At 47.9% G+C, this 25,637-nt stretch overlaps 2 protein-coding genes across 2 annotated transcripts in view; one reads left to right on the top strand and one right to left on the bottom strand.

Moving 5' to 3' along the window:
- CYS1 (cystin 1) overlaps positions 1 to 25,637 on the bottom strand; it is a 43,887-nt gene that overhangs the window by 6,000 nt on the left and 12,250 nt on the right. The window contains exon 3 of the mRNA XM_068183479.1: positions 22,438 to 23,094. Within this exon, the coding sequence (XP_068039580.1) occupies positions 22,992 to 23,094 (103 nt within the window). The 3' untranslated portion in view covers positions 22,438 to 22,991. The remainder of the gene's footprint in view (positions 1 to 22,437; positions 23,095 to 25,637) is intronic.
- Positions 1,734 to 16,728, top strand: KLF11 (KLF transcription factor 11). The gene is made up of 4 exons (XM_068183477.1): positions 1,734 to 1,907; positions 4,458 to 4,712; positions 10,827 to 11,820; positions 13,782 to 16,728. The coding sequence occupies exons 1-4, from the start codon at positions 1,866 to 1,868 to the stop codon at positions 14,084 to 14,086; spliced, it is 1,596 nt and encodes a 531-aa protein (XP_068039578.1). The 5' UTR covers positions 1,734 to 1,865; the 3' UTR covers positions 14,087 to 16,728.

Below are 25,637 nucleotides of genomic sequence, written 5' to 3'. Positions count from 1 at the left end.
TTCCCTAAAGGTTTTTCTTGAAAAGGATCCATGCAATTGAGAGGCACAAACCCCGTGTCCCCACCGTGCTGCCTCAACTGTGCTTTTTAGTCACTGATGGCATTTTCACAAAATTTGTCATTCTCTGTCACACAACTGATTCCCTTTTGCGAACAAAACTCTTTAATGTTAGAACCCGATTTGCAGTTTGAATTATCAGCATTTTCCTCACCATCACACAGCAGAGGCCAGGGCTCCACCACAGCAAGTCTTACGCAAATACGGAGAGAAAACTGCTGGTAACCTATGCAATGCAAAAAGAGCTGGCCAGGGAGACCCTTTTAACTTGTTTGATGGGCTGGGATGTGCTAGTGCTGGGAAAGCTGAAGGACGTGAAATGTGCAGTAATGGAGAGCAGGGATGAGCACAGTGAAGCTTAGAAACTACATGGACAGCAGAGAAGGATCGGGATTTAGAACAGCTATAATGGAAAAAATAAACCCCAGTGGCAAAATGAAGCTGACAGCAGAAGGTGCCCAGAGATTCAAGATGATTCTCTGTGTGGACACTTGAGGATGTAACGTCTTGAGAAACCGGGGAAGGAACAAATAGAGATAATTCAGCAGGATAAAATGCTTTTTGCTGTCCTCATTCCGTGTCAAGGAGGCCTAAGGGAAGGGGCAGGGTGGGTTGGGATAGTGCTGGCAAAGCCAGCAGCCATCGGAGGCCTGCAGGACCCATGTCCGTCGTGTCCCCGGGGACACGGGTCCTTCCCTAGGGTGCCACTGCCTGCGCTTGGTGCTGCTCAGTACAACCACAAATCCTGCTGGGAATCACAGGGCCAAATTACCTTCGGCTGCCACTGGAAAATGAAAACAAGGGCTGGGGACAGGAAAAACCGAAGAACACACATTTTTAATAGAATATATGTTGTGACTTGAAGGCTTTTAACAGCTACATGCTGGGCTGGCCCAGGGGAGGCCTTCCAAAACCAACGGATGCAGTGATCCATAACACTGACCCTTCATGGATTTTGGGAGGGGGTTTAGGGCTATTTGTAATCCCAAATCCTTCATCCGGTAAAGCAGTGCCGTGGCCGGGCAGGCACCCGACCCCTTCCCTATCGTATGTGGCAGGCAGGACCTCGACGGCAAAGCTGGTGCCGGGTGCCGGGAAGCTGCGGGAACGGCGGCGCTTCCTCCAAACGGGAAAGCTGGTGCCGGGTGCCGGGAAGCTGCGGGAACGGCGGCGCTTCCCCCAAACGGGAAAGCTGGCGCCGGGTGCCGGGAAGCTGCGGGAACAGGGGGCTGCCCCCAAACGGGAAAGCTGGCGGCGGGCGGGAAGCGGCGGGAAGCGGCGGGAAGCGGCGGGAACGGCGGCGCTCGCCGCGCACGCGGGCGGCGGCGGTTGGCGGGAGCGCTCGTGCCGCGCCGCACGCACCGCTGGGGGGAGGGGAAAGGCGGCGGCCCCGCCCCCCGCGCGCGGGCATTCCCGGCCGCCGCCCGCCCCCGACCTTTCCCCCAGTTTCCAGCGCGCGCTCCCCCGCCCCCGCCGGTCCCGCCCCCTCCCCGCCCTTCCCGCCGGCCGTGCCCACGCGCCGCCCTTCCCGCCGGCACGCCGCGATCACGCCGCCCGCCGCCGCTCATTGGCCGGGCGCGGGCCGCGGCGGGCGCTGATTGGCCCGCGCCGTCCCCTCCGCGCTGTTTGGCGCAGGCTGCGCTCGGAGCGCGCCCCCAGCGCGCGGCCGCGCCGCTCCCGGTGGGCGGGGCCGGGAGGAGGCGGCGCTGGCGGGTGCCGCTCCCGCCGCCGTGTGCGCGCCGCTGCCGCTCCCGCCGCTGCCGCTCCCCGGGAACGCCGCCGCCAACGCCGCCCGCCCGAGCCGCGCCATGCACGGCTCGCCCTGCTCGGACATGGGAGATGCGCCGGCGGTGAGCACCGGGCGCGCGGAGGGAGGGAGGGAAGAGGGGGCGGTGGGGGATAGCCAGCGCCAGTGCAGCCCGGGCACGTGCTCGGTGGCGGGCGGAGTGCGGGGACCGTCGCCGCATCGGCAGGGACCGCTACTCACCCGGCGGGGAGCGGCTTGGTTGGGCAGCGGGTATGGGGCGGCTGTGCCAGGGCCGAGCCCTCAGAAGGGGGTGTTGCTCCGGTCACCTGCGGGGAAGGGGGGCGGCCCTCCTTCAGCCACCGTGCGGGGGCGGCGGCAGCGGCAGGGTGGGAGCTGCCCTCCGCCCCATCCTCCTTTCGGTGGCACCGCCCGGCCGTGGGTCGGGGAGCGGGTGGGGGCCCCTGCGGGCGGGAGGAGGCGCTGCCCTGCGCTGGGACCCGCGCTGCCACCGCGGCACTGCCCGCCCGCTCCCCTTGCAGCCCGCACTGCCCGCACCTCCTTGCCCCTCCGCCCCCATCCTGCCCGGGAGCGACCCGCACTGTCCGCATCTCGCTGCCCGCCCACCATGCTCCCTGCCCGTGCCCCATCCTTCCCGCCAGCGACCCGCCCTGCCCGTCCCCATCCTGCCGGCAGCCCGCGCTCCCCGCTCGTCCCTGCCCGTCCCCATCCTGCCCCTGCCTCCCTGCCCGTCCCCATCCTGCCGGCAGCCCGCGCTCCCCGCTCGTCCCTGCCCGTCCCCATCCTGCCCCTGCCTCCCTGCCCGTCCCCAGCCTGCCGGCAGCCCGCGCTCCCCGCTCGTCCCTGCCCGTCCCCATCCTGCCCCTGCCTCCCTGCCCGTCCCCAGCCTGCCGGCACCCCGCGCACGTAGTTCCCGGCGGGGTGATGTGAGGACAGGCGCCCGGCGCGGTTGGCCATTTCCCTGGCAGCAGCCGGGGAGCCCGCGCTGCAGCGCTCGTCTGCAGAAAGAGCTTTTTTGTGAGGTTTTTTTTTTGTTTTGGTTTGGTTTTGGTTTTGTTTTTGTGTTTTTTTTTTCCCGGGGTATTTTTGAGGAAGCGAGGCACATTTTTTAATGTTTCTTTAGGGAAAGCTGCTCGCCTGAAACGTAGGGTTGGAAGCAGTAAACCTGTGGGCTTGGCTGCAGGCGCACTTAGAGGAACGCTGGCAGACTGCTCAGTGCAGAGCCCCGCCTGGCGTGGCCCCGGTGCGACAGGCCGTTGAGGTCCAGGCTTGCAGGCACACGTCGTGTTTTCCTCTCATTGTTTTTCAGTGGAAATTCTTAGAAGTCTCTTTTCAAGGTGTTAATCGCTTTTACCCCTTCCAGCCCCCGAATCATGACATCTCTGTGCCTGGTATCTCATGTGTTAGGTGAAAGTCCTCTGTGAGTGCAGTACAGATATTTTTGATCCATTATGTTTAGCATGTTTGCCTGCACATCCCTAGAGTGTAAATACAGCTTTACATATTTGTGACAATGTTGAATAAGGATCATCCCACATTTTTTAACTCAGTAACAAAACCCATAGACTTAGTGTATGTGCTGTCACCCAATGAGTAAAATTCCTTCTAGGGCTTGAGGCCATGCTACTGGTGTGGTGTTGCCTTCAGAGTTAAAGCCTTTTTCCTGCAGTACATAAACATTCTGTGTAACAGCAATAGGTTCAAGAGGCTTGGTCCTCCACACTTCTGAATCTCAGCCTTCAAGTTAGTTGGTGTGTCTAAAGACTGGAGGGGTCTGGATGCCTAGCTGAGATTGAGCTGGGATGTGAATAATAACCCATCAGCCTAGCATAGCTTTTGGAGCCACTGCCAAGCACTGTGAGAGCTTTGTGAAGTTTAGATATCCTTGTGCAGAGAAGTCAAGTGTTTTGCATGCATATACATGCACACACAGATATTCTGTGATGCTTGTAATTGGAAACAAATCAGTATGATTACATTTGTCTTCGTTTTCCTCTGAGTGTGCTTTAGATACCTAGCATGACCTATGTAGCAGCAGGCCTTTCTGAAGTACAATGCAAACAGTTCCCACTGCACTTTGAAGACTGTTTTCCTTCCATCTTTTCCCCATCCTGGGTTCTCTATTAAAAATGACGATAAAAGTATTTTGTGATGTGCAGTACTCCAAGTCAATGATCATACCTTAAAGCATCTTACCAGCAGCTGAAATTTATCTTCTAAATGTTTCTAGAATGAGATTAGTGCCGAATAGTCTTTTGGATTCAGGAAACAGCCTTGTTTAAACAAGGTTCAAAGTCAGGATTTTCCTCTTTTATGCTTGTATGCAAGCATGGGGTGTGTTTGTTCAGAGCAGTGTCATCCAGGAAAGTAAGCTTGGAAATGTGAGCCACACACATCTGTCATTTTCCTGGAAAATCACATGTCTTCTTTTTTTTTTTTTTTTTTTTTTTTTTAAGAGAAGGGAATGTGGAGACGAGCTGCTTGGGGGAGAGTGTGAGATGAGCCAGTTGGTAAAAGTCTTGCCACGAGCATGGGATCTGTTTCAGTTGACCTTCATTGTGAGCAGACAGCATGTGGGTGATGTTAGTTTTGTATTCTGACTTGTCCTAATAGCCAGTAATCTGATTACACTCAGGTTGACATTGTGGACATCTATGAGTCTCTCCGTGAACGGCAGCGTCATGACAGTGAAAGGTCCACCTGCAGCACCTTGGAGCAGAATGACATTGAAGCTGTTGAAGCCCTTGTTTGTATGAGCTCCTGGGGTCAAAGATCACAGAAAGGTGACATATTAAAGATAAGGCCCCTCACACCCTTCTCGGATTCTGGGGATTTCACAATGCACGCCGAGGCTACGGCTGAATTACCAAAGGACTATCTATCGACACTGGTAAGAAAAGCATGAACACAAAATAAATATGCTCAACACGTGGATGTCACATCCCTGCAGTGCTTTTACTTGGCTGGAAAAGACAGGCTTGCTCAGGTGTCCCTTTGTCATAGCCTGTGCTGTGTGTGTGCACAGAGTCGTGAGGTGGGCATGTTGAGTTTATGTTTTTTTGCTGTCTCTGGTTTAGCAAATGTAGAGGCTTTTGTTAAGCTTAGGTGTGAAAGCCCTTGCTGACGGGTTATTGGATTCGACAGGGATGTCAAGATGGCTATTGTAGGTTTCTTGGAGCACTTTGAGTAAGAATGGCAGAGTGAGCCTTGGTGATTTGGCATCAACGTATCTGCAAGCACTGTATAAAAAGAGGCCCTTGATGATGTTGTGCTTCACTGGTCACTGTAAGAGAAAGTACACGCTACCATTATGAAATAGGCAGTTTAATTAGTTTCTGTACTATGTGTTTGTACATGTAGTCTGTTATTTCTCCAGACATTGGTCTAGTCCAGCTGACTAATGTTAGTTGAATCAAAATATTTTTTCTTTTGTTTCAATTTATGTTGCAACAAAAGTAGATATTAAAAAAGGGCTTGGTGCCGTTAGGGTTTTAGATGGTTAAGGCCCATTTCAACCAGTAGGCTTCTAGCGTGCAGTTGCCAGGAAAAAGGGGAATAATAGAGGAAAGGGGCTGAAATAAGAGCAGCCTAACAAGCAGCTGCCATATTATCTCCTGCTGTGCAGTGCTGACACTGTCTCTTGAGCAGCACAGGAGATACCTTTCAGTGGGAAAGGAGGAAGAAGAGGTGATGCAGGAAGACAGCATAGAGAGAAATGGATGAATAAGAAGGGACAGAGCAGTTTCATTTGTCTTTATCTAAAAGGTAGCCATGAAACGATGAGGTAATCATTGAGAAAAGATCTAGGGCTTGCTGGGAGCTTGAAATAGAAAAGTAGAGTATTGCTATCTGTTGTTGGTCTGTTTATTCTGCTTATAGCCTCTTACAGCTGTGCCCATGGCTGAGGAGAAAGGAATGAAAGACTGTTTTGTGGTGCAGTGAGTATACTTGCAATGTTTTGTGCAGGTTTACAGCTGCCTCACTGCCTTCCTTTTACTATTATGCTTTTGCGCATAATCAGAATGGTCATGAGATAAGGCAGTGTGGTGTCGTGGTTTTGGCTGGGATAGAATTTTCTTCCTAGTAGCTGCTGCAGTGCTGTGTTTGTGATTTAGATTGAGAATAATGCTGGTAACATACTGATGTTCTAGTTGTTGCTGAGCGGTGCTTACCCCAGGTCAAGGACTTTCCAGTCTCCCATGCTCTGCCAGTGAGGAGGTGCACAGGAAGCTGGGAAGTAGTGTGGCCAGGGCAGGTGATCTGAACTGGCCAGAGGGATATTCCGTACCACAGAGTGTTATGCCCAGCATAAAAACTGGGATGACCAGTGATGTTGGGAAGCACCTGGGCATTGGTCAATGGGTGGTGAGCAATTGTACTGTGCACCACTTGTTTCTCTTGGGTTTTATTGGTCTCTCTCTCTTTTTGGTATCTCCCTGTAATAATAATTACAATTGTTGTTATTGTATTTTACTTTATTCCAATTATTAACTTGTTCTTGTGTCAACACATGAGTTTTATCTTTCTGATTCTCCTCCATGACAGGTCTAACCAGACCAAGTTAAAACAAATTTGTTATCAGGATTCATCTTATTAGTTTATTAGCTGTTGATCACAGTGTTGAATTATTTGCTATCAGAGTTGTTGCATTATGTAACAATTTGCTTCCTGTGTATGTTCCCCCTAGTGTTATGGTAACATTTTTGGGGGCTGGACTAAGATTGTCATTTTATTGTACTGATTTATGTGATAGCACAGAACTGCTGGCGTTGAAACTGATCTGGTTTTCATACTGTCAGCCCCTCGGTCATCACCTCTGTACTTGGGGAACCATCTCTTAGAAACTGCTAATAGCAACACTGTTTGCCTTTCTGCCTCGGAGAGCCAGCCTGTGTAGAAGACACACACAGTCTTCCCCTTCTTCTCCAGGCATGGGAATTTTGGAAATTTTGAATATCCTTGGGATGCTGAAACCGTGGTCCGTGAATGACCAGGAACTGGGAATGTGGTTCAGGTCTTGTTTAAGGTGAGGCAACTGTTTGTGGCTGCTCAGACACTGGCATCATGCAGTGTGACTACTCAGACCCCAGCAAGGGATGATGCAGCTGAGCCTGAGGATGAGCTTGTGCCATTATCAGTTGTGCTTGTACACAAGAAGAAATGAACACCAAAGTCAGCTCATTTAGTGAAGGAGGATGAAGCAGGGCCATCACAAAAACTGGATGGAGGAAGAGACAGAACAAGAGGTAACCACTCTGTCCCTGTCGCTGAGGGATCTGTGGGATATGTGAAGATGTTTCAGCTGCTGTCCAGGTGTGCACATTATCACCTGGCTGCTCCAGTGGGGCTAGTAGTCTAGAATTAGGAGATAGGGAAGCCAAGCAGTTGGGATGACTTCCTAGGGATGAGAACATTGGCGAGGTGATTGGAAAAATGACACAAGTCTTCAGCCTGTGGAGGCAACTCAGTCAGGTGTGAAGGAAAGGTATCCCTTCAGGAAAGATGTAATGTTACCCAGGCAGGTGGGCTACTGTGGGGAGACATATCTGGTACCTGAGGGAATGAGCTGTACCAGAGGGGGTTTATTATGACATGAGCAGGGCACAGTCACCCACAGATCCAGATGAAGTCAGTGTGCCCAACCCACGTGGCAGAAATTTGAACCATCTGCCATGGACTGGTCCGGAACACTTGCAATATATTGATGGTACCATTGTGGGCAGTACAGCAGCAGAAGTTTTTGAGAAAGGGAAGAAGAGAAGATAGTCCAAATCTCTCTGAAAGCTGCCATAAAACAAAGTAAGGTCCAGGAACCTGCATAGAAGATCCAGTTTTTAAGAATTAAATAGTAAGGTGGATGTCATCAGATCTCAATGGATTGAGTAGCAAAATAACAGATACGTTTCTACCAAATAGTACAAAAAACACAAGCTTTCTTAGGCATTGTGGGTTTTTGGAGAATGCACATTCCAAATTACAGTCTGATTGTCAGCCTTCCCTGTCAAGTGACCCAGAAGAAGAATGATTTCAAATGGGGCCCTGAACAACAACAAGCCTTTGAACAAATTAAGCAGGAGATAATTCATGCATAAAATTAACTCTGCCCCAGCCCTTGGGCCAGTCCAGGCAGGACAAGATACAAAAAATGTGCTCTACATCACAGCCAAGGAAAATGGCCCTACCTGGAACCTGTGGTAGAAAGCATAGGTGAGAATTGGGTCAACCTCTAGGGCTTTGGAGTCAGGGGTACAGAGGATCTGAAGCCCACTGTATTCTAGCTGTAAAAGAGATATTGGCAGCTTACAAAGAGGTTCCAGCTGCTTTGGAAGTGATTGGTCCTGAAGCAGAATTCCCCCTGGCATCCTGATTCCTGGTGCTGGGCTGGATGTGCAAAGGGTGGGTCTCTTGCACACCATATGGAATATGGAATGGATGCTATGTGGAATAAGTGGGTCTTGCTGGTCACACTGGGTGCTCAAATAGGAAACTTCAGTCATCGTGATTACTTTCAAGACTCCTGGGATTGGTGAGAAGGCAGACTCCTGGATGCCACCTGATGAGGAGGTGACATGTGCTGAAGAGACTCTATTGTATAAGTTACCACAAATGAGAAATGTTTGATTTCTGCTGTATTGTAGGAAAGCATTGAGGATGAAAAGTGGCTGTATGGCGTATCCTACAAAAAATTACAGAAGCTGCTGAAGGAGAACGTGAATTGAGTTACTTTGCAAAGGTGAACATTGGCTTTAGACTCTGCTGAACAAGAAAAACAGCCAGTGCTTTATCTCTGTACTGATTCACGGCTGGTGGCAAATGCCCCGTGGTGGTGGTTGCAGTGATGGAAGTAGAGCAGAGGTAAACCCATCTGGGCTGCTGCCTTGTGGCAAGATACTGCTGCCTGGGTGGAGACCCTGGTTGTGAAGGTATGTCACGTGGATGCTCATGTACCCAAGAGCTGGGCCACCAAGGAACATCAAAACAACCAACAGGTGGATCAGGCTTTTTAGATTGAAGTGGCTCAGATGGATCTGGATTGGCAAGACTCACAAGAGTGAATTATTTATTGCTTGGTGAGCCCATGACACCTGAGGTCATCAAGGAAGAAATGCAACGTGTAGATGGGGTGATGATTGAGGGGTCGACTTGACCGTGGTCACTCTTGTAGGGCTATCCATAATTGTGAAACATACACTTCAGTTATTCAAGATGAACAGTTAAAGCCTCTTTGGTGTGGAGGACAGTGGCTGAAATATAGATATGGGGACATCTGGCAGATGGACTCTATCAGACTCCCACAAACCCACCAAGGCAAGCACCATATGCTTATGATGGTGGAAGCAACCACTGGATTACTGGGAACATATTCTGTGCCCCATGCCACCTCCTGGAACACTGTCCTGAGCCCTGGAAAGCAAGTCTTAAGGCAACATGGCACCTCAGAAAGAATTGAGCCGGACAAGGGGACTCATTTCCAAAACAACCTCACAGACACCTGGGTTGAAGAGCATGGCATTGTGTGGGTTTATCACATGCACTATGATGTGCCAGTCTCCAGGAAAACTGAATGATAGAACAGACTGTTACTGAGAGCAATGGGTTGTGGACCTTCAAACAATGGGATACACATTTAGCAAAGGTTACCTGGGCAGTCGGCACTAGAGGATCTGCCAGCTGTGCTCAGGCAAAACTTTTACATAGTGTAGAAGGGGATGAAGTCCCTGTAGTGCATCCAAAAAAGCTTCTGGGGAAAACAGTCAGAGTTATTCCTGCATCAGGCAGTGACAACCCCGTCCATAGGATTGCTTTTGCTCAAGGACCTTACTGCACTTGGTGGGTAATGTGGGAGAATAGGGAAGTCCAAAGTTTTGTTCCAGGGGATCTGGTTCTGTGTGAGAACAGCCAGTGATTTGGATTGTATGATGTTAATTGCCATATAACACTCATGTCACCACTGCTGAACCGGCTACACGCAACACCAAGGGTATTAGAGTAGGAGTCACCCAGATTAATGAAGAACAAACTTTGATGGAACTGGACAAACACAGTTGTGGTGGAATGAGAACTAACTTCAATAGGCAGCAATCCAACATAAAGGACTATCTTTCCTGCCCTGAAGAACTGCCATGAATTGGAGCCCAAAGCGATGCATGAATGAGCTCAACAGGTGTTTTAGAAGGATGGCTCATAGACTAAGGGAATGATACCTGTATCAAAAGACACGAAAAATAATGATGGTTAATTGGGATGTATTGAAAAGTGTGGGCGTGATGTAAATGGCATAGAATATGGGGTGGATATTGTCCTGTTTTCAACTGGGATAAAGTTAATTTTCATCCTAGTAGCTGGCACAGTACTGTGTTTGGGATTTAAGATGAGAATAACGTTGATAACACACTGATGTTTTAGAGTAAGCGCTGCTCAGCAACAGTTAAGCCAAGGACTTCTCAGTGTCTCCTGCTCTGCCAGTGAGGAGGAGAAGCCTTGTGAGAGAGCATGGCTAGGACACTACTGACCAAACTGGCCAAAGGGATATTCCACACCATAGAGCATCGTGTTCAGTGTATAAGGTGGGGGGAGTTGGCCAGAAGGGGCCAGTCACTGCTTGGAATCAGGCCAGGTGGGTAGTGAGCAGTTGTACTATGCATCATTTGTTTCTCTTGAGCTTTATTTTTCTCTTTTTATCTACATTTTTATTACAATTAGTATTTTTATTATTGTATTTTCCTGTATTTGAATTATTAACTTGTTCTCATCTCAACCCATAGATTTTACCTTTTTCTGATTTTCCTTCCCATCCATCTGGGGCTGGAGGATGAGTGAGCTTCATGGGACTTGTTTGCTATCTGGGATTAAACCACAGCAGTATACTTTATTCAGTTTGTCCTAAGAGGCACATTCTGAGATACTGGGAGAGGGCATGTAGTTTTATTTTCCGGAGTAAAAATAGGGGAAAATTGTGCTATGGAATTACACTGATCCCCACTGGTGTGGGTTTTTTTTGCAGTGCATGACCCCTCCGCACAGCCCCGACTTTGTTGAGATGTCGTCAGCTACGCTCCTGTCCTCACAAGTGACTTATTCCAAACCAAGGACTGTCATGGCAAATACAGCTGCCTGCTCAGTCACGTCAGCGACCAGTGCCTCTCCCATAACCAAGCCATCTGTTCCCAGCGTGGGACGACAGTGCAGTCAGAAGCCAGTGATCTCTGAATTCTCCGCACCTCAGCCTTGCAGGGCCATGGCAACCAGTGTCATACGTCACACAGGTGATAGTTCTGCTTACCATCACATTCCTCCTGTGCAAGAGAAAACAAAGGTAACTTCAGGCTACAGCACTTCCAGAGACTGGTGTGGAGCGGATGACCGAAAACATTCCGGACTGCCACAGGACACGTGGGCTGCGGATGATTTAATCAACAAAACCTCTCCAGTACATGAGCCTTATGCACATGACTCCAGTGATATTGTGACCAATAAAGGGCAACTACCAGTCCGGCCCGTTTCGCCACAAACCCACTTACCAAAGAATTGTGAGAGTGACTTGCAAAAAAGAGCTACCCCAGTGACACCTGCCCCTGTCTCAAGCCCCCAGGTTCTCTGTCAAATGATCCCTTTAAATGGACAAAGCAGCATGATTAATGCCTATGTCAAGCCTTCAACTCCAGCACTCTCAACTCCCATGAAACCTATTTTACCGCAGACAGCCCCGCTCTCCCAGCCTGTGCTCATGGGACCTTCTGTGCCTCAGGGGACTGTCATGTTGGTTCTTCCGCAGCCCGCTGTCACGCAGACACCGCAGTGCCCGCAGGCCGTGGTGACTGTTGGCAGCACCAAGTTACTGCCCCTCGCCCCTGCTCCTGTGTTCATCGCTTCTGGTCAGACCTGTGCCCCCCAGATGGACTTCTCCAGGCGGAGGAATTACGTTTGTGACTTCCCTGGGTGCAAGAAAACCTATTTCAAAAGTTCCCACCTCAAAGCCCACCTTCGCACCCACACTGGTGTGTACGAGAGGGCTCTGGCTCGTGTTGGGGCGCTGAAATGCATGGTTTTTGCATGGAGGGGGGCGGGAAAGGGAAGAAGCAGGTGATGGGGAAGCTTTTGCTGATCTTGGGGATGGAAGGAATGTTCATTCTTCGTGGACAAGCAAAACAAGACATACTTTGTTCTGAGACCTCAGCTGACCCTGTAGTGTTAGTTGAATTTCACAGGCTTTAGTTGGAGTGAAGCTTTGCCGTCTGTGTGCATGTGTTTAGATCTAAGTGGAATCCTGCCATCTGGACCAGACTGAAATGAATTGTGCAAGTCCCTTGCTTTGGAGCATGGGGAGTCTGGTGTAAGCAAAACACAGTACAGGTAGTTGGTCTTAATTGTTATGTGAGTAAAAGAAAAGAGAAACTCAGAAACTGCTTTTTATGGTTGTTTGGGTTTTGGTGGTTGTTTTTTTTTTTTTTTTTTTTTTTTGTTCCCCTAGAGTTTTGTGTAGGCTAAATGGGAATGCATTGAGATTTTGGGTTGCTGTGTTAGGAAGTAGAGCTCCTACAGGAATGTAACAGTTTATTCAGTTGCAGAAGGGGAATTTTAGAGGTAAATGAAAACTAATTGTAATTAATATTAAGTGATTTGCTCCATAAATTTGGTCAGTGGGGAAACAGTCTCTATGTGTTTCACTTACCCTTTTTCTGCTTCAAGGATCTTGTTAAATTAAAACTAACTTTGAGTTCTCAGTAATTATTTTTGATGTTGAAGGATAGGCATAGTGGGAGATTGGTATAGAATAGTTCTGTCTATTTTTGGTTTTCCTTGACTTTTTTCCCCTACCTGCTGTTAGCCCACAGTCACTGGTTTATTGGATGTCAGCTTGCGTGACGGGATTTGCATTAGTTTGGCAGCTTGTCTTTACAGTTCCTTTAGGGAAAGATCTTAACCTCTACGTGAAGCTGGTAATTCTTGTAAACCATTGTTCAGAGGTAGAATGATGCTTCTGCTTCTGGCTTGAGAGGCTGCTGAATTAAACCTGGTGCTCCAGGATAAACAGACCACCAGCAAGTGCCTTGCTTTGTGCACATGGGAGCCTGTGTGTGTCCCTGTATCCTGATTAAGAATCAGTGGCACGTGAAACACGCTGAGCCCTCACTAGCCAATTCCCATTACAGGATCAGGAGGAAGAGTAGTTCAGCTTTCTTTTTCTGCCTTTTCCCTGCATGCTGATTAGCTAGATCATAGCACATCCAGAAGACACAGACTTTACTCTCAGTACCTGAAGTGAGAACACTCCTGTGGGGCTTCCTTTCTGCGGGCCCCTTCTCTTCTGCTCCGAAGTGTCGCCATAACTTTGGGCCACGTGGTGGATGTTTATCTGGAGCCCTGTGGGAGTTGCAGGCAGTAGTTGCAGTTGTGGTTGTTCAGGACAGCTGGGATGTTCGGCAGTGGCCCAGGATGAGCAGCAGCTGATGTGGGCAGCCATGCTGACCGCTGCCATTCCTGGCAGGACAGGCTTTGCCTCGGGAGTGCTCTCTGGCATGTGTTTGTGTGTGGGACTGGCTCACTGGAGCAGCAGGACCCCAAGGCTCCCTTCCAGGCTTCCTGTTCACCCACAGTATTTGCGGATGACATGCTGCAGCCAGAGAAATACGGATACACGGGGATGGGGCTTGCTTCTAGTTCAGTCAGCAGATAAGGCAGCTTTTTGAAGGCTCTATTTCTTTAAACTGGGATTTTTGACAACTGAAAAACCAGACTTGATTAAAGAAAACTTAAAGAGAGATAGAAGGAAATAAGTAGAACTGATACCTCTTATTTTTCTCTGGAACAGAACTTTAGCTTAATCTTATGTTGACTGCACAGATGAGCAGTTCTGTGGAACTCACTGGTTTTTGCAAAGCAGGTTTTAAGTTAGTCCTTTGATAAGACTGCAACACAGCTTCTCAAAAGTAACAAATGCTTCCTTTATGTCCTGCAGGTGAAAAACCTTTCAGCTGCAACTGGGACGGCTGTGACAAGAAGTTTGCCCGCTCGGATGAGCTGTCACGGCACCGCAGGACGCACACGGGCGAGAAGAAGTTCTCCTGTCCGGTGTGCGAGCGCCGCTTCATGCGCAGCGATCACCTGACCAAGCACACCCGCCGCCACATGACCACCAAGAAGACTCCCAGCTGGCAGACAGAGGTTGGCAAACTCAGCAGAATTGCCACAGCAGAGAAACCCAGGAGCAGCAGCGCTCTCGGTATGCTCATCCCCGTGCCGTCACCCGTCTGCCAGGGCTAGAGTGAAGAAGCACTTCTGCAAACTTTCTGAAGATCAGGAAGAGCTCCGATGGCAACAGCAGAATGGGCAATGGCTTTTGTTTTCCCCCTGTTTGTGTGTACTTTAGTTTCCTGCAGTTTAGGTCCTCTGTTGATAGTGCTATGTGAGAAATGTATCCTATTTCCTCGTCCCTTCCCTGTTGGTTTTTTTCAGTACTTGGGCAATTGCAATCACCAGCACTTCAGGAAAGTAGAATTCCTTGGAAATTATTTTGGCAATAGGTTAAAAAAAATTGTAGTTGTAATGCTTGCTGTTAATATTTTGATGGACAGTAAACCAGGGTGGTTTTTAATTTTTATAGTACTATTTTCTATACCAAATATATTTTGTATTTGTTCATTTTGGTCTTGTCATGCAGGCAAATTACTTGCATTAGTAGGCCTGTACTGGATGTTTCCAGAGTTTTGGAAACTCCTTTTCAGTAAACCTAAACTATTGTATTCAGAGTGTTTTATAAACACTTACCATTTGATTACTCATATTGGTTGGTGTTTTCACACTTGCAGATCCTGATCCTGCAATAGGCTAGTGCTCTTACACTCTCCTTATGCAGGTACATTGGAGATCAAAGTGAGTCAGTAATTTTTAAAACAAACCAAACCACAATGACCTTATTTGAGAATACAAGTGCTGAAATCCTCAACATTTTATGAGTTCATACCCTTTGCAAGTAGAAGCTGATGTGGCTGTTGGTAGAAGCATTCTTGAGACCACATTCCACTGGAGCAAAGTTTGGAGGAGCCAGACTGCTCTGATGGAGATAGAAGCACAAACACTGTTTATAAATTTTGACACTAAAAATCATGCTTTATTTTTGGTCCTACTAAACCAACATATCAAAATAAACTGAAAAATGTGAAACTGGTAAGATAGCCCATTAAAAATTAGTGGCTCTCTCTTTATATTTTTTTGAGTAGAGGAGAAATAAAAAATTAAAGGGTTTTTTTGTATTGTGGATGCTTGTGCACCTTATAGGAAATTGTTCAAGGCTTTCTTTTACCTGTATCAATGCACCAGAGGAAGTACTAATTGTGTCTTGAGTTAAGAAATAGCCACCATGTCAACTTGATGATGCTCTTCATGTGGCCTTATACTTCTCCACAGTACTTTGTATAAAATCACCCTTTTCTATTAAACAATACACTCTCCCTGTTGAATGGATTTTCTTTTACACGAAGTGTAATGATAGTTAAGAAATGGAAGCAATGGCTGCAGGAGTGCTGTGCTGTAATAGCACGGTGTGAGTAACAAAATGCCCGTAGCACAATCGGACTGCTCCATTCCCGAGGTGCAGAAGGAGTGTGTATGTACTGTAGCAGAGCTGACAGGACAGCAGAGCACCAGGTGTTTTGCTGGGAGACAGCTCCCCTCCCCCCCGAATGAAATATTTCTGGAGTGCTTATTCCTTCTGGACTCTTCTCCCTTCAGCCACTCCTGCGCTGAAGGAGTGTTGAGCACTCCTTAGTTGAGCACTGAGGAGGATTGTTCTTCCTCTGTGCATCAGCTGTGGATAACTATAGGAATGCACTCTCTCTTCTGCTGCTTTGTTCTGAAATCCTGGTCTTGCTTCCCAGTGTGGGCAAAGCACGGATCTCATCTATGGAAGTGCTGACTTGCCAACCTCAGCTGGCACTCCCCTGAAATTGGCAGAGACCTGTTTCAGTTAAAGCAGATTATGTCATTATTTTTTATCCTGCAGTCTGTAGTTATAATTAACAGTAGTAAGTTTTCAAGCTGCACCAAATTGGAGTATTGTGCTAGGTGTAGTGAAGTTTTTGTGCCTGACCTTGTGAAGGCCCACACCCTGCTCACTGACACGTGCTGTAATCCAGTGTACGTGCCAGTGAGTGTCTGTGGGCCTTGCTTTGGACTCTCCAAAGGGCTCCGTTGGCACCTCTTTGCCTGGTGAAGTGGATCCTTGTGGTGTTGCTGTTCTCTGTTGCTGCCTAGTTTTCCGAGTTTTTGTGGTGAACAAAGAGATGTTGCTGCTCTTATTTATTTTTTTCTCCTCAGAAATCCCTCAGAACAAGAAGTCTGACTTTTGGATGCTGTTTTTGCATGCTTTTAACCAGGAGAAGCATGTCCTGCCTCAGTTTAGTAGCCAGTTTAGCACTTCATTTTTTTACGGACTGACTATTTATGGTGCTCACCTGAGAAAACAATTTGGAAACTCTTGTCATAATTACAATAAATTGTCATGGTTTTTGCGTTACGGGGGGAGGAAAACAGTGGACTTGGGGAATAGACTTTTAAAAAGTGTGTCATGTATGTGTGTCACGATGTGGAAAAGCAACTGCTCCCTCCTTGTTTGGGTGTACCTGGCCTGCAATTCTGGCAGCCCGTTCTGGGATGTGTGGATCGTTCTCCTGTGGACGTGCGTGAATAGCTGTGCCGCGGTGTGGCTGTGTCTGCTCTGTCTGTTCCTTCCTGCTGTGTAAGGGTTATTTATGGATTAAGCATGACTGGCATAGCTGCTGTCCTTGCACTTTACTGCCTGAACTCTACTGTTCAGTCTTTTTATTTTGAGCCTATATTTTACGGAAATGGAACTGCATTTTTGTACGTGTTTTTAACTTTTATTAAATAAAATGTATGTAACGTGACTGGGTTTAAGTCATAAAAAAAATGATGGATTTTCAGGTTTCATAGGCGTCCATTCCAGAACTGTGTAAATCCTCCAGAATTAGGTTGTGTGTCTAGGCCAGTGGAAGACTTGGTGCTTGCTAATTTACTTACCTGTAAATGCAGAATTTTTTTGGATCCTGTTGTAAATTGGCCAGTGCTCAGTCGTTTATGATTTTACACCACTCATCTCATGTTCTTGGTAGGAGGTGCACACCCCCACCAGGCCTTGAGGCTTCTCTCTGCTACCTGGGAACAAGAGTTCCCAGCTCCACACCACTTCCAGCCCAGCCTCCAGCAGCTGTCAGCAGAAGGGATGTGCTGGGTGCTGCTCCGTTAGTGTCACAAGCTGTGCATGGAGTGAATGCTGGAAATAAGGCAGAGACGAGAATTTAAAGGTGGCTGTGCTAGCCCCAGTTCTTCTGCTGGGGTGGGGATGTGCCTTTGGCAGGCTGGGTGTTACCTCCCAGTCTCAGCTGGGAAGGAGATGTCCAGTGATGGTGACAGCAGCAGCAACTACCTGCATTTTTATGCTGTTTCTATCTGACCAGTTCCTGAACTGCAGAAATAGTTATTTCCAGAAGAAAGGGAGATGGTGTAATGATTCCAGCTTTTTGCAGCCTTTCACTGCAAGGTGGCTCAGTCAGTACAGGCAGAGCCCTCAGGGAGTGACCTGGGAGCAGTGACTCAAGGCTTTGTCCACAGAAGAGCACATTGTTCTTGCAAGTGTGAGGAAGGTGAAGAGATCTCATGGTTGGTTCTGCTTCCCCCTCAGGAGAACAACTGGAAGGGAAAGCTTATGTGCAGGTTTAGTGCTCTGGCAGAACAGCACAAACTTCAGCCCCTGCGCTCTGCAGTTTGCCACAATGCTTTTGTCTCCCAGGGGAAGCTGTCTTACTTATCCCTACTATTTTTCAAGGAAGATTTTTCTGAGCATCCAATTACATCCCTAAGAACATTTGTTTTGGCTAGTTTTTTGCTGATTTTTATTTTGTTTCCCTTTGTTTATGTGAAACGTGGCAATGGATTTCAGTCTGTGCTTACCTTTTCTGCTTTTCCTTAGACCCAAGATGTGGTCTGAGCTGTTCCGTGCAGCCAGGAGGTGCACTCAGTCCACATCCTAATGGGGCTGGAGTCTGGAACAGCTTCATCCAGTGAGAGAAAACAGCCTGCATACGAGGAAGCCTTGCCAACTACCCCTTTGCTGACAGAAGCATTGTTGAGGGCAAGTCTGTCTTAAAGCCATTCTGAATCCCTGACAAGGAATCATTTTCTGAAGGACAATGGATTTGTGCTCAAACGTGTCTATTGGCTTAATGCTTCATCTTGTAGTCCGAGTGGCATTGCTTGTTACACACACCACCCTGTGTGGTTGTACAGCCAAACCCTGGGCTGAGCAGCGGCTTGAGCTGTCTTGCAAACCAATGAGCACTGATCCTCTTGAAGTCTGGACACTGGAAGAGTGAATCCATTCTGATGCTGCAGAGGTGGCAGAGGTGGCCCGTGCTGCGGGGCTGTTGCACGCTTGGTGTGCTCCTCCAGCTGAGGCCACAGCTCTGGCTGATTTTCCCTTTCCAGCTGTGAAAGCTGTACTGAACATCCTTCATCTTTCATCTCATGACCTAAGTCTTGCCCCAGGGTCACCTCTGGACTGAGATCATCTGCAGGGAAAAATCTTCTGACTGGTTTTGAAGTTTAACCTGTGAGCCCATCTGCCTGTTACTTTCCATTCACATCTGGCAAGGCAGCTTGAGGCAGGCAGGCTCTGGCTGTGAGAAGGCAAATTGCTTCCATGTCTGCAGCAAGAGTAAATCATGACTCAAAACCCAGCAACCTCCAGGCTGAAGAAATGGTGAGACATTCCAGGAGGAAGTTGCAAAGCCACATCTCACAGTCCAGGCTGTCCTGGGATCCTCTGTCAAATGCAGCCTTCCTCCTTTTCTGCTTCAGTCCTCAGGTGTAGAAGGAAATTGATGACTTTTATGTGCTGATGTGTGCAGAAGGCAATGGGCATATCTTAAAACATGCAGAAAACCTGAGGAAGCTGGAGCATACCCTTTCCTGGGAGAGTTTGTGCCAGATGGGAAGAATACCTTAGGTTTAATTGTTTCTCTTATAGCATCTCTTGAGTTCAGTGACTTGACTTCTGCTGGTTACCACTGCCCAGATAAATCCACTTCACCCTGTGCAAATAATTGCCATGTCCTGTGTCCAGAGTGAGGTGAGGGGGAAGCCTGCTGTGGATGTGGTCTATGCCAGGCAGCTGGCAAATGTGGTGGGCAGCTCCATGAGGTTCCTGTGGCACAGCTCCAGGCCTGTGGGCCTCTGTGCCCCCCTTGCTGGGGCAGAGGCTCTGTTTCAGCAAGGCTCTCTTGCTCCTTTTGGACTAGTGCAAAATGCAGCATGTAGCATTTGTCTTTGTTAGATGAATAATGTAGTGATTTGGTTAAAAACAACAGCCTTTTGCTGGCTTGTTAATGGAGATTAATAGTGTCAGCTCAAAAGCCATTATCAGCTATCCTGTCTTATGCTGCGGGTACTGAGCAGGAGGGTAGTTTCCAAAATGATGAATAAGAGACTCTCCAGAACCCTGCTTAATTCCAGCAAACTGGTTTAGGAGCAGGAAGTCGAATATTTTTTTAGTGGCAAGCCGAATATTTTTTTGTCCTTCAAGCAGTAGGGATTTGATGGTGGTTATAGAGAAATATCATGAAAAGAAAATGAACTTTCCAATAATTCAGCTAGTTGGATATCAACTTTCACTCCTCGAGATGTGGCAAAGTGATCTCTATAGTGCAGTTGTCCTTTTTTTTTTGTAAAACCCATTAATTCAAGAAGTTTCTCTTGAAATCTGTCATGGGCACAGCCACTGCTTTCATACTATTATTTACTTACAAATGATCTAGTGTCCTATTTTCAGTGAGCAAAAGATGGACCAAAAGCAGAGTTACACTGACACCAGGTAGTTAAACTGTAGTTGTGGCTTCCTAGGCACCAGCTCCAGTGCCACTGTCCCTTTTTGGTGTGGAGCTGGGTGCAGGTTTGACACAGAGGGAGGAGCACAGTCCCCATCAATTCTTGGGCAGACTGGGAGCCTGGTTGGGTACCACCATCCCGTTCTGCATGGTATGAGAATGACGGATGGCTGTGAGCTGTCAGTGCTGGCTGGCTTTGTGCTCTGAGCTCAGTGCTGAGCACACATCATTTTATGGCACAGAGAAAGCCTGCAACAAGACCATACCACAGTGTGAGGTCCCTCCTTGCATCCCCAAACTTCTTTCTTGCACCTTTTCCCTGGTGCAGTGACTGTCCCAGCTGGATCATTCCTTTCTGGACTTTCCTGTGTTTCTGCAGCTCCTCCTTTTCTGTTGGTGATGCTGGAAAGGTTATCTGTGAAACCCACTGCACCTTTGTTACAGGTACAGAAATGTGCCTATCTCTTGGTTATTTTAGAAGCTTATTTTATAAAGCAGCTCAGTGCTTTGCTATGTTCAGTAGAGAGATTTTTTTTTTGCAGCCTAACAGTATGTTCTGCTTAGGTATTCTTTTTAATTAGTCAATTTCTGTAATTGTGAATACTTAGGCTTTCCTTTAGAAGAGTCTGAAATAGGTTGTAGAGCTGTTACTGGGCCAGTCACCAAATGCAGCCTGAGAGAGAGCAGCTCTGTAAGGGCAGGCAGGGCACATGCAGAGTGACCTGGGGGGAGGCAGAGCCCTGGTCCCTGCCTGCTCCTATCACCGCGTGGTCTGACAGCAGTGTGGCTTTCCTGTTTGCTGTGTCATTGGAGGCCATCCAAAAAGGCAGCAATCCACTGGCCCTGTGCTCACAAAGGGGGAGCTGTGACTGAGCTCAGTGAAATATCTCCCCACATGTGCCAGACTCTGGAGACCTTGACGGAAGGTCTTAGTTGAAAGAATGAAATCCAAGTTCAAAGAAAATCTAAAGCACTATTATGATTACAAAAGAATATAGAGTACTGTGCCCCCCTGTGGTGCTGGGGTCACTGTTTTTTCCGCTCTCCTCTTTTCCTCCCAGTAGGCCTTTGAGAGCTGCTGAAAACTAACACAAGCTCTGGGAGATCTGGTGAGTCGGCTCTTGATAAACTGCACAGAAACTGTATTCCTGCCACAGATCAGTGACATTAATAGGTCTAAAAATGACTGTTCATGTGAAAGAAGTGCTATTGTTCAAAATTGGTTTATTCCAGAAGGGTTAGAGAGCCATTGCTCCAGAGAGCCCACCCAACTTCTCCCAACAATGCAGAGACACCTGCTCTCTACTCCAGCTATTTCTGGGCCACCAAGGTATCACAGAATCATAGACCAGCCTGAGTTGGAAGGGTCCTTAAAGATCACCTAGTCCCATCCCCCTACCATGGGAAGGGACACCTTCCACTAGACCAGCTTGCTCAGAGCACCATCCACCCTGGCTTTGAACACTTCCAGGAATGGGGCACTCATAACCTATTCCAGTGCCTCAACACCCCCAAGTGAACAATTTATTCCTTATGTTCAACCCAAATTTAACACACCCTAGCTGGTGTGCTGGGAGCTCCTGCCTCCAAGCATGCATAGCTTTGTGGGAGGTTGGCTCCCTTCCCACTGCCCATCCCGAGCTGCCTGGGGGCTCCCCAGCACCCAGGAAGAGCAGAGTGTCCAGCCTTGCTGAAGGCTGCTGCAGGGAAGACAACTGGGGTGTGAGTCTGTGTGCCAGGGGTGATCTAGTGCCCCCCTCAAGGCATCCCACCTGCCATCCTCCAGGGATGCATCCTGCAGAAATCCCACCTGCCATCCTCCAGGGATGCATCCTGCAGGAATCCCACCTGCCATCCTCAGGGATGCATCCTGCAGGAATCCCACCTGCCATCCTCAGGGATGCATCCTGCAGAAATCCCACCTGCCATCCTCCAGGGATGCATCCTGCAGGAATCCCACCTGCCATCGTCAGGGATGCATCCTTCAGGAATCCCACCTGCCATCCTCCAGGGATGCATCCTCCTTAGTCTCTGCAGGTACCAGAGCATGATTTTTCATTTAAGCCAGAGAGCCTTTTACAGAACATTTGATGCCTTCACTGAGGGCTTCAGAATATAGATGCATTTATTTCTGTTTCACAGGTCCCAGGAATCATAAAGTACTTAAAATACAGCATCTTAAGAGGTGTCCCGCAGTTTTTTCTTGCATTTACATGTAGTGAAAATTTCATGCCTTTTATGCTTCAGCTGAAGATAAAGGATTTTTCTACTTCTGATAATAAACAGATACTCATAATATGTTAACATGCAGATATAAAAAAAGCATAAACCCAAAATATCAGGCTTCTCTGGGAGCACTGAAAATGCTATTTCCTTAGGGGAGAGAAGTTTCTGGTTTACTTTGCAGTCAGCTAATGCTAAAATGCAGTGATTTTTCTTGTAGGACAAGAAATATTTGGGAAAGGCCAGGAGTAGCAATTCTGAAAACTGATCCCAAACAGCTGCTCTACAAGAGCATGCAAATACCTCTCAAGGAGGACGATTGAAATGGGGGTGTGCCTCCTGCTTTCACCCCCATCACTGGGATGGATCCACACCCAGATAGGACACCTATGCTGGGACCCTGCCCCAAAGGGATCATACCAATCCTGTGCTCCCTGATGGCTCCCAGGAACCTAATCTGGCAGTGTGGTGGGATTTGAACTCTGGGATTACAATGCCCTTTCACTTCCCATACTGGGGACCAGACTGAAAGAGACAGTGCCAAATTCAGACCTGGACCTGAGACTTGCACAAGCACAATTTGGCACATTTTAAGGGGCAGAAATGTGAATTTCATTCAACATCCCCTTAAGTTCTGGACCAGATGATATTGCTGCATTTTTTTTTTACTAAGTTCAAAGCAAGATCTTCCTTTAAAGCATCGCATTTCAACACCTCTAGTATGACACAATTCTGGTACATTCATTTAAAAATAGCATTTAGAAATGAGCTTCTAAATATTGATTCTTAAGATGAATTGGTCCCTCTTCCAGTGGCACCAATCAGAAATCAGCAGCTGGTGAGGATCTTCCTGCTCTCACTGGGAGCTGATGGGTGAACTTTCTCCTCTGTGCTTCCCTAGCAGCCACGCAGCCCCTCACGCTCCAGTCCCCTCCACCAGCCACCTCTCCCGTGCTCGCACAGCGAGACGTCGTGGTGCCAGCGGCAGCTCTGCTCAGCTGGGCTCCCAGGACCGCGCCTGACGTTCTCGTGGTGGGGAACTGCATTCAGCGGCAGTACTCCCGCTCGATGCTGGCCATGAGCTCCTCCTCCGAGTAATCATATAATATTGTGGACTGCCCCAGTGGCGTCTTGTTGCTTTCTGGGCACCTATCATGGAAGGGAATGAATTATTGGTGTTATGAGAGAGAATCAGGCTCTGAAGATACAAGAAGATCCTTGCTTCATTTTTTTGTTTTTTTTTGTGAATGGAAAGATTGAGCTGCATGTGGCTCACTGAGACACAGATACTCTGTCACGTCTACTTCCCATACCCCACTGGCACACTGCCTGCTGACATTTGCTATCACTTGGCACCAGTTTAGTCTGTGAGTTCATTATAGTACAACCCTTACAGTGCTCCAGGATCAAGCTCCCAGAACCTTTTGAGTTAGGCTCCAGGCCCAGCTAATGGACAGTGTAATCTTTATTCTACTTTTAAGGTTTTATGCAAAAATAGATTATTTTGTTCATATTTGTAAGGAATCTGAGTTTCAACCAAAACATGAATGCAGCTCCCTCAAACTGCTGTTACGGCTTTTGTTTCCACATCAGCACAGCCCTCCCATGAGTGGGAACTGATGTATAACTCAAAGAGAACTGGTATGGAGTTTATTGCTGTTATCAGAGCTGGTTTATGTTGGGTACAAGAGAAATCTGTCCGTACCTGCATAAGGGAGAACAGTAACAAGTCTTCTGCAGGCTTTGACCACTGTACCTCATGCTACCAATTAAGCCTACTTGATCTTACCCTCCAGGACTCAAGAGAGCAGCCAGCAGCTGACAAGTGAGTGCTCCTCCTTGGCCTTGTAGAGATGTGGGAGGTGAGCAAGCTGGGCTGTCAGGCTTGGAACACATGGCTCCTTGGAATGGAGGTCATGGTGAGGTGCAGAGCTAAGTGGAGAACTGAGCTGGTAAATCCAAACTGGAAAGTGCTCTGCCATGCCATGTTAACCAAGACTTTGTGACCATCCACTAGTGCAGAACAAGTAAGCAAGAAATAAATCTTTTGGTATTGTGTGTCAGTTAGTTTGTTGCCAAAGAGGAGAGATTTTCATATCCACTAGCATGGCTCCAGATCTGTCCCAGACTCATTATCTATTGAATTAATCTAAGGATGAGATCTATCCCAACCATTGCTCTTGCAGCAGGGATGAATAAAATTCATGCATTCGCATCCTTTTATGAAAAAAACTGAGGACCTGTTTACTAGACAAAAATCACATAAACTGCCCCAAAGCAGGTATGTCAATGTAGAATCAGAATTGAAGAAAAGAACCCTGAAATGCTTTTCTAAGGACACTTTCTCCTATAGAGGAGGTGCTTTCATACTGCTCTCCTTGGGCCAGGCAGGGCCCTCAGGCTCCTACCCAGCCCAGGTGCTCTGTGTATGCCATGCCCATGTGTGTCAGAAATAGCCTGGTGTTTTTCCTGGAGTCACCTGATGGCCAGCTGGTGACACTGGCTAGTGTAGGTATTCTACAGTTACTTACACTGCGCTATGCCCTTGATGGCAAGTTCTACTAGCAGCAAGCAGGATTTAGCAACCAGACTCTTTTGCTTATTCCTTTTATTCATTTTCCTGCTGCGGGCTGCAGGGTATCTAATTTCCACTGCACTAGGTTAGACCTGAGAAGAAAGCTACAGGTCCAAGAGCTCGAACCATACAGCAGCATTTACAAAGCAATAATGGGAAAAGGAAGTGCAGAAATCTAAGTTAAAACACACAATTTGCTGATTTAAACTCTGCATTGTGACAATCCTCTAACTAATTTTATGTTACTTGATGAATAAGAGGCAGAGCTCCTGGCAGCTCACTTGCAGGCCCACAGAAGAGCCATTGTTTCTCTTAGCAATTACATAATTTCCCACTGTTAATTATTCTCAATGCTTTGGTTTGCATGGAGAAAATCTCCAGGTAAAATTCATTGAGACACAGATGTGCTTTGGAAAAAACAAAAGCAGACTCCACTTCCTATGCACACCCCAGAAATGAGAGGAAAAGAGAGGGCTGCATTTCTTTCAAGACCAAAGGAAAAGCAAGTTGCTGTTCATTCTATTTCTGTATTTGTGGCAAAGTTCTGTATCATTTATTACAGGAAAACTGAAATAAAATAAAAAATTAGAGCTTTAATCTGGATAAAAGGAGAAACTTCTGCACCCTGAGGACAGCAAGCAGAGGAACAGGCTGTGTGGTTGCACAGGCTCTGTCCTTGGAGGCTTTCAACACCTGATGGGACAAAGCCTGGAGCATTCTGCTCTGACTTCACAGCTGATCCAGCTTGGAGCTAAAGCTCCAAGATTGGACTAGAGACCTCCTGAGGCCATCCCAACCTAAACCTCCGTCACAAAGGCATGCTGGTGCAGCTATTTCTGCTGATCCTAGAATTCAGTGAGCAGCTGTGGCAGGGAAATCCCAAGCTCAGGATGTGCATAGGACAAAAGCTGGTGGATCACAGGCCTGTTCCGTGCTCCTCCAGCTGCTCCAGCAGCAGAGGAGGCACCTTGCTCCTCCAGTCACCACGTGCCAGGGATGCAGAGCCTGGCTTCAAACACACTGAGTCCACCTGAGGGCTGTTAGATCTTCCAGCCAGCAAAATAACATGTCAGTACCTTGAGTGGAAAGATTTTCAAACCCCAGATATTCTGGGGAA

This window comes from Anomalospiza imberbis, chromosome 3, assembly GCF_031753505.1.
Source record: "Anomalospiza imberbis isolate Cuckoo-Finch-1a 21T00152 chromosome 3, ASM3175350v1, whole genome shotgun sequence".
Classification (NCBI taxonomy): domain Eukaryota; kingdom Metazoa; phylum Chordata; class Aves; order Passeriformes; family Viduidae; genus Anomalospiza; species Anomalospiza imberbis.
Note: the sequence above shows the minus strand (reverse complement) of the source record. Positions and strands in the feature narration are given on the sequence as shown.

Bases quoted from the DNA above. Each gene is read 5' to 3' on its own strand.
- KLF11 (XM_068183477.1), top strand. From the start codon at position 1,866: ATGCACGGCTCGCCCTGCTCGGACATGGGAGATGCGCCGGCG. The intron at 1,908-4,457 runs GTGAGCACCGGG...GATTACACTCAG, and splicing joins ACATGGGAGATGCGCCGGCG to GTTGACATTGTGGACATCTA. The intron at 11,821-13,781 runs GTGTGTACGAGA...TATGTCCTGCAG, and splicing joins CCACCTTCGCACCCACACTG to GTGAAAAACCTTTCAGCTGC.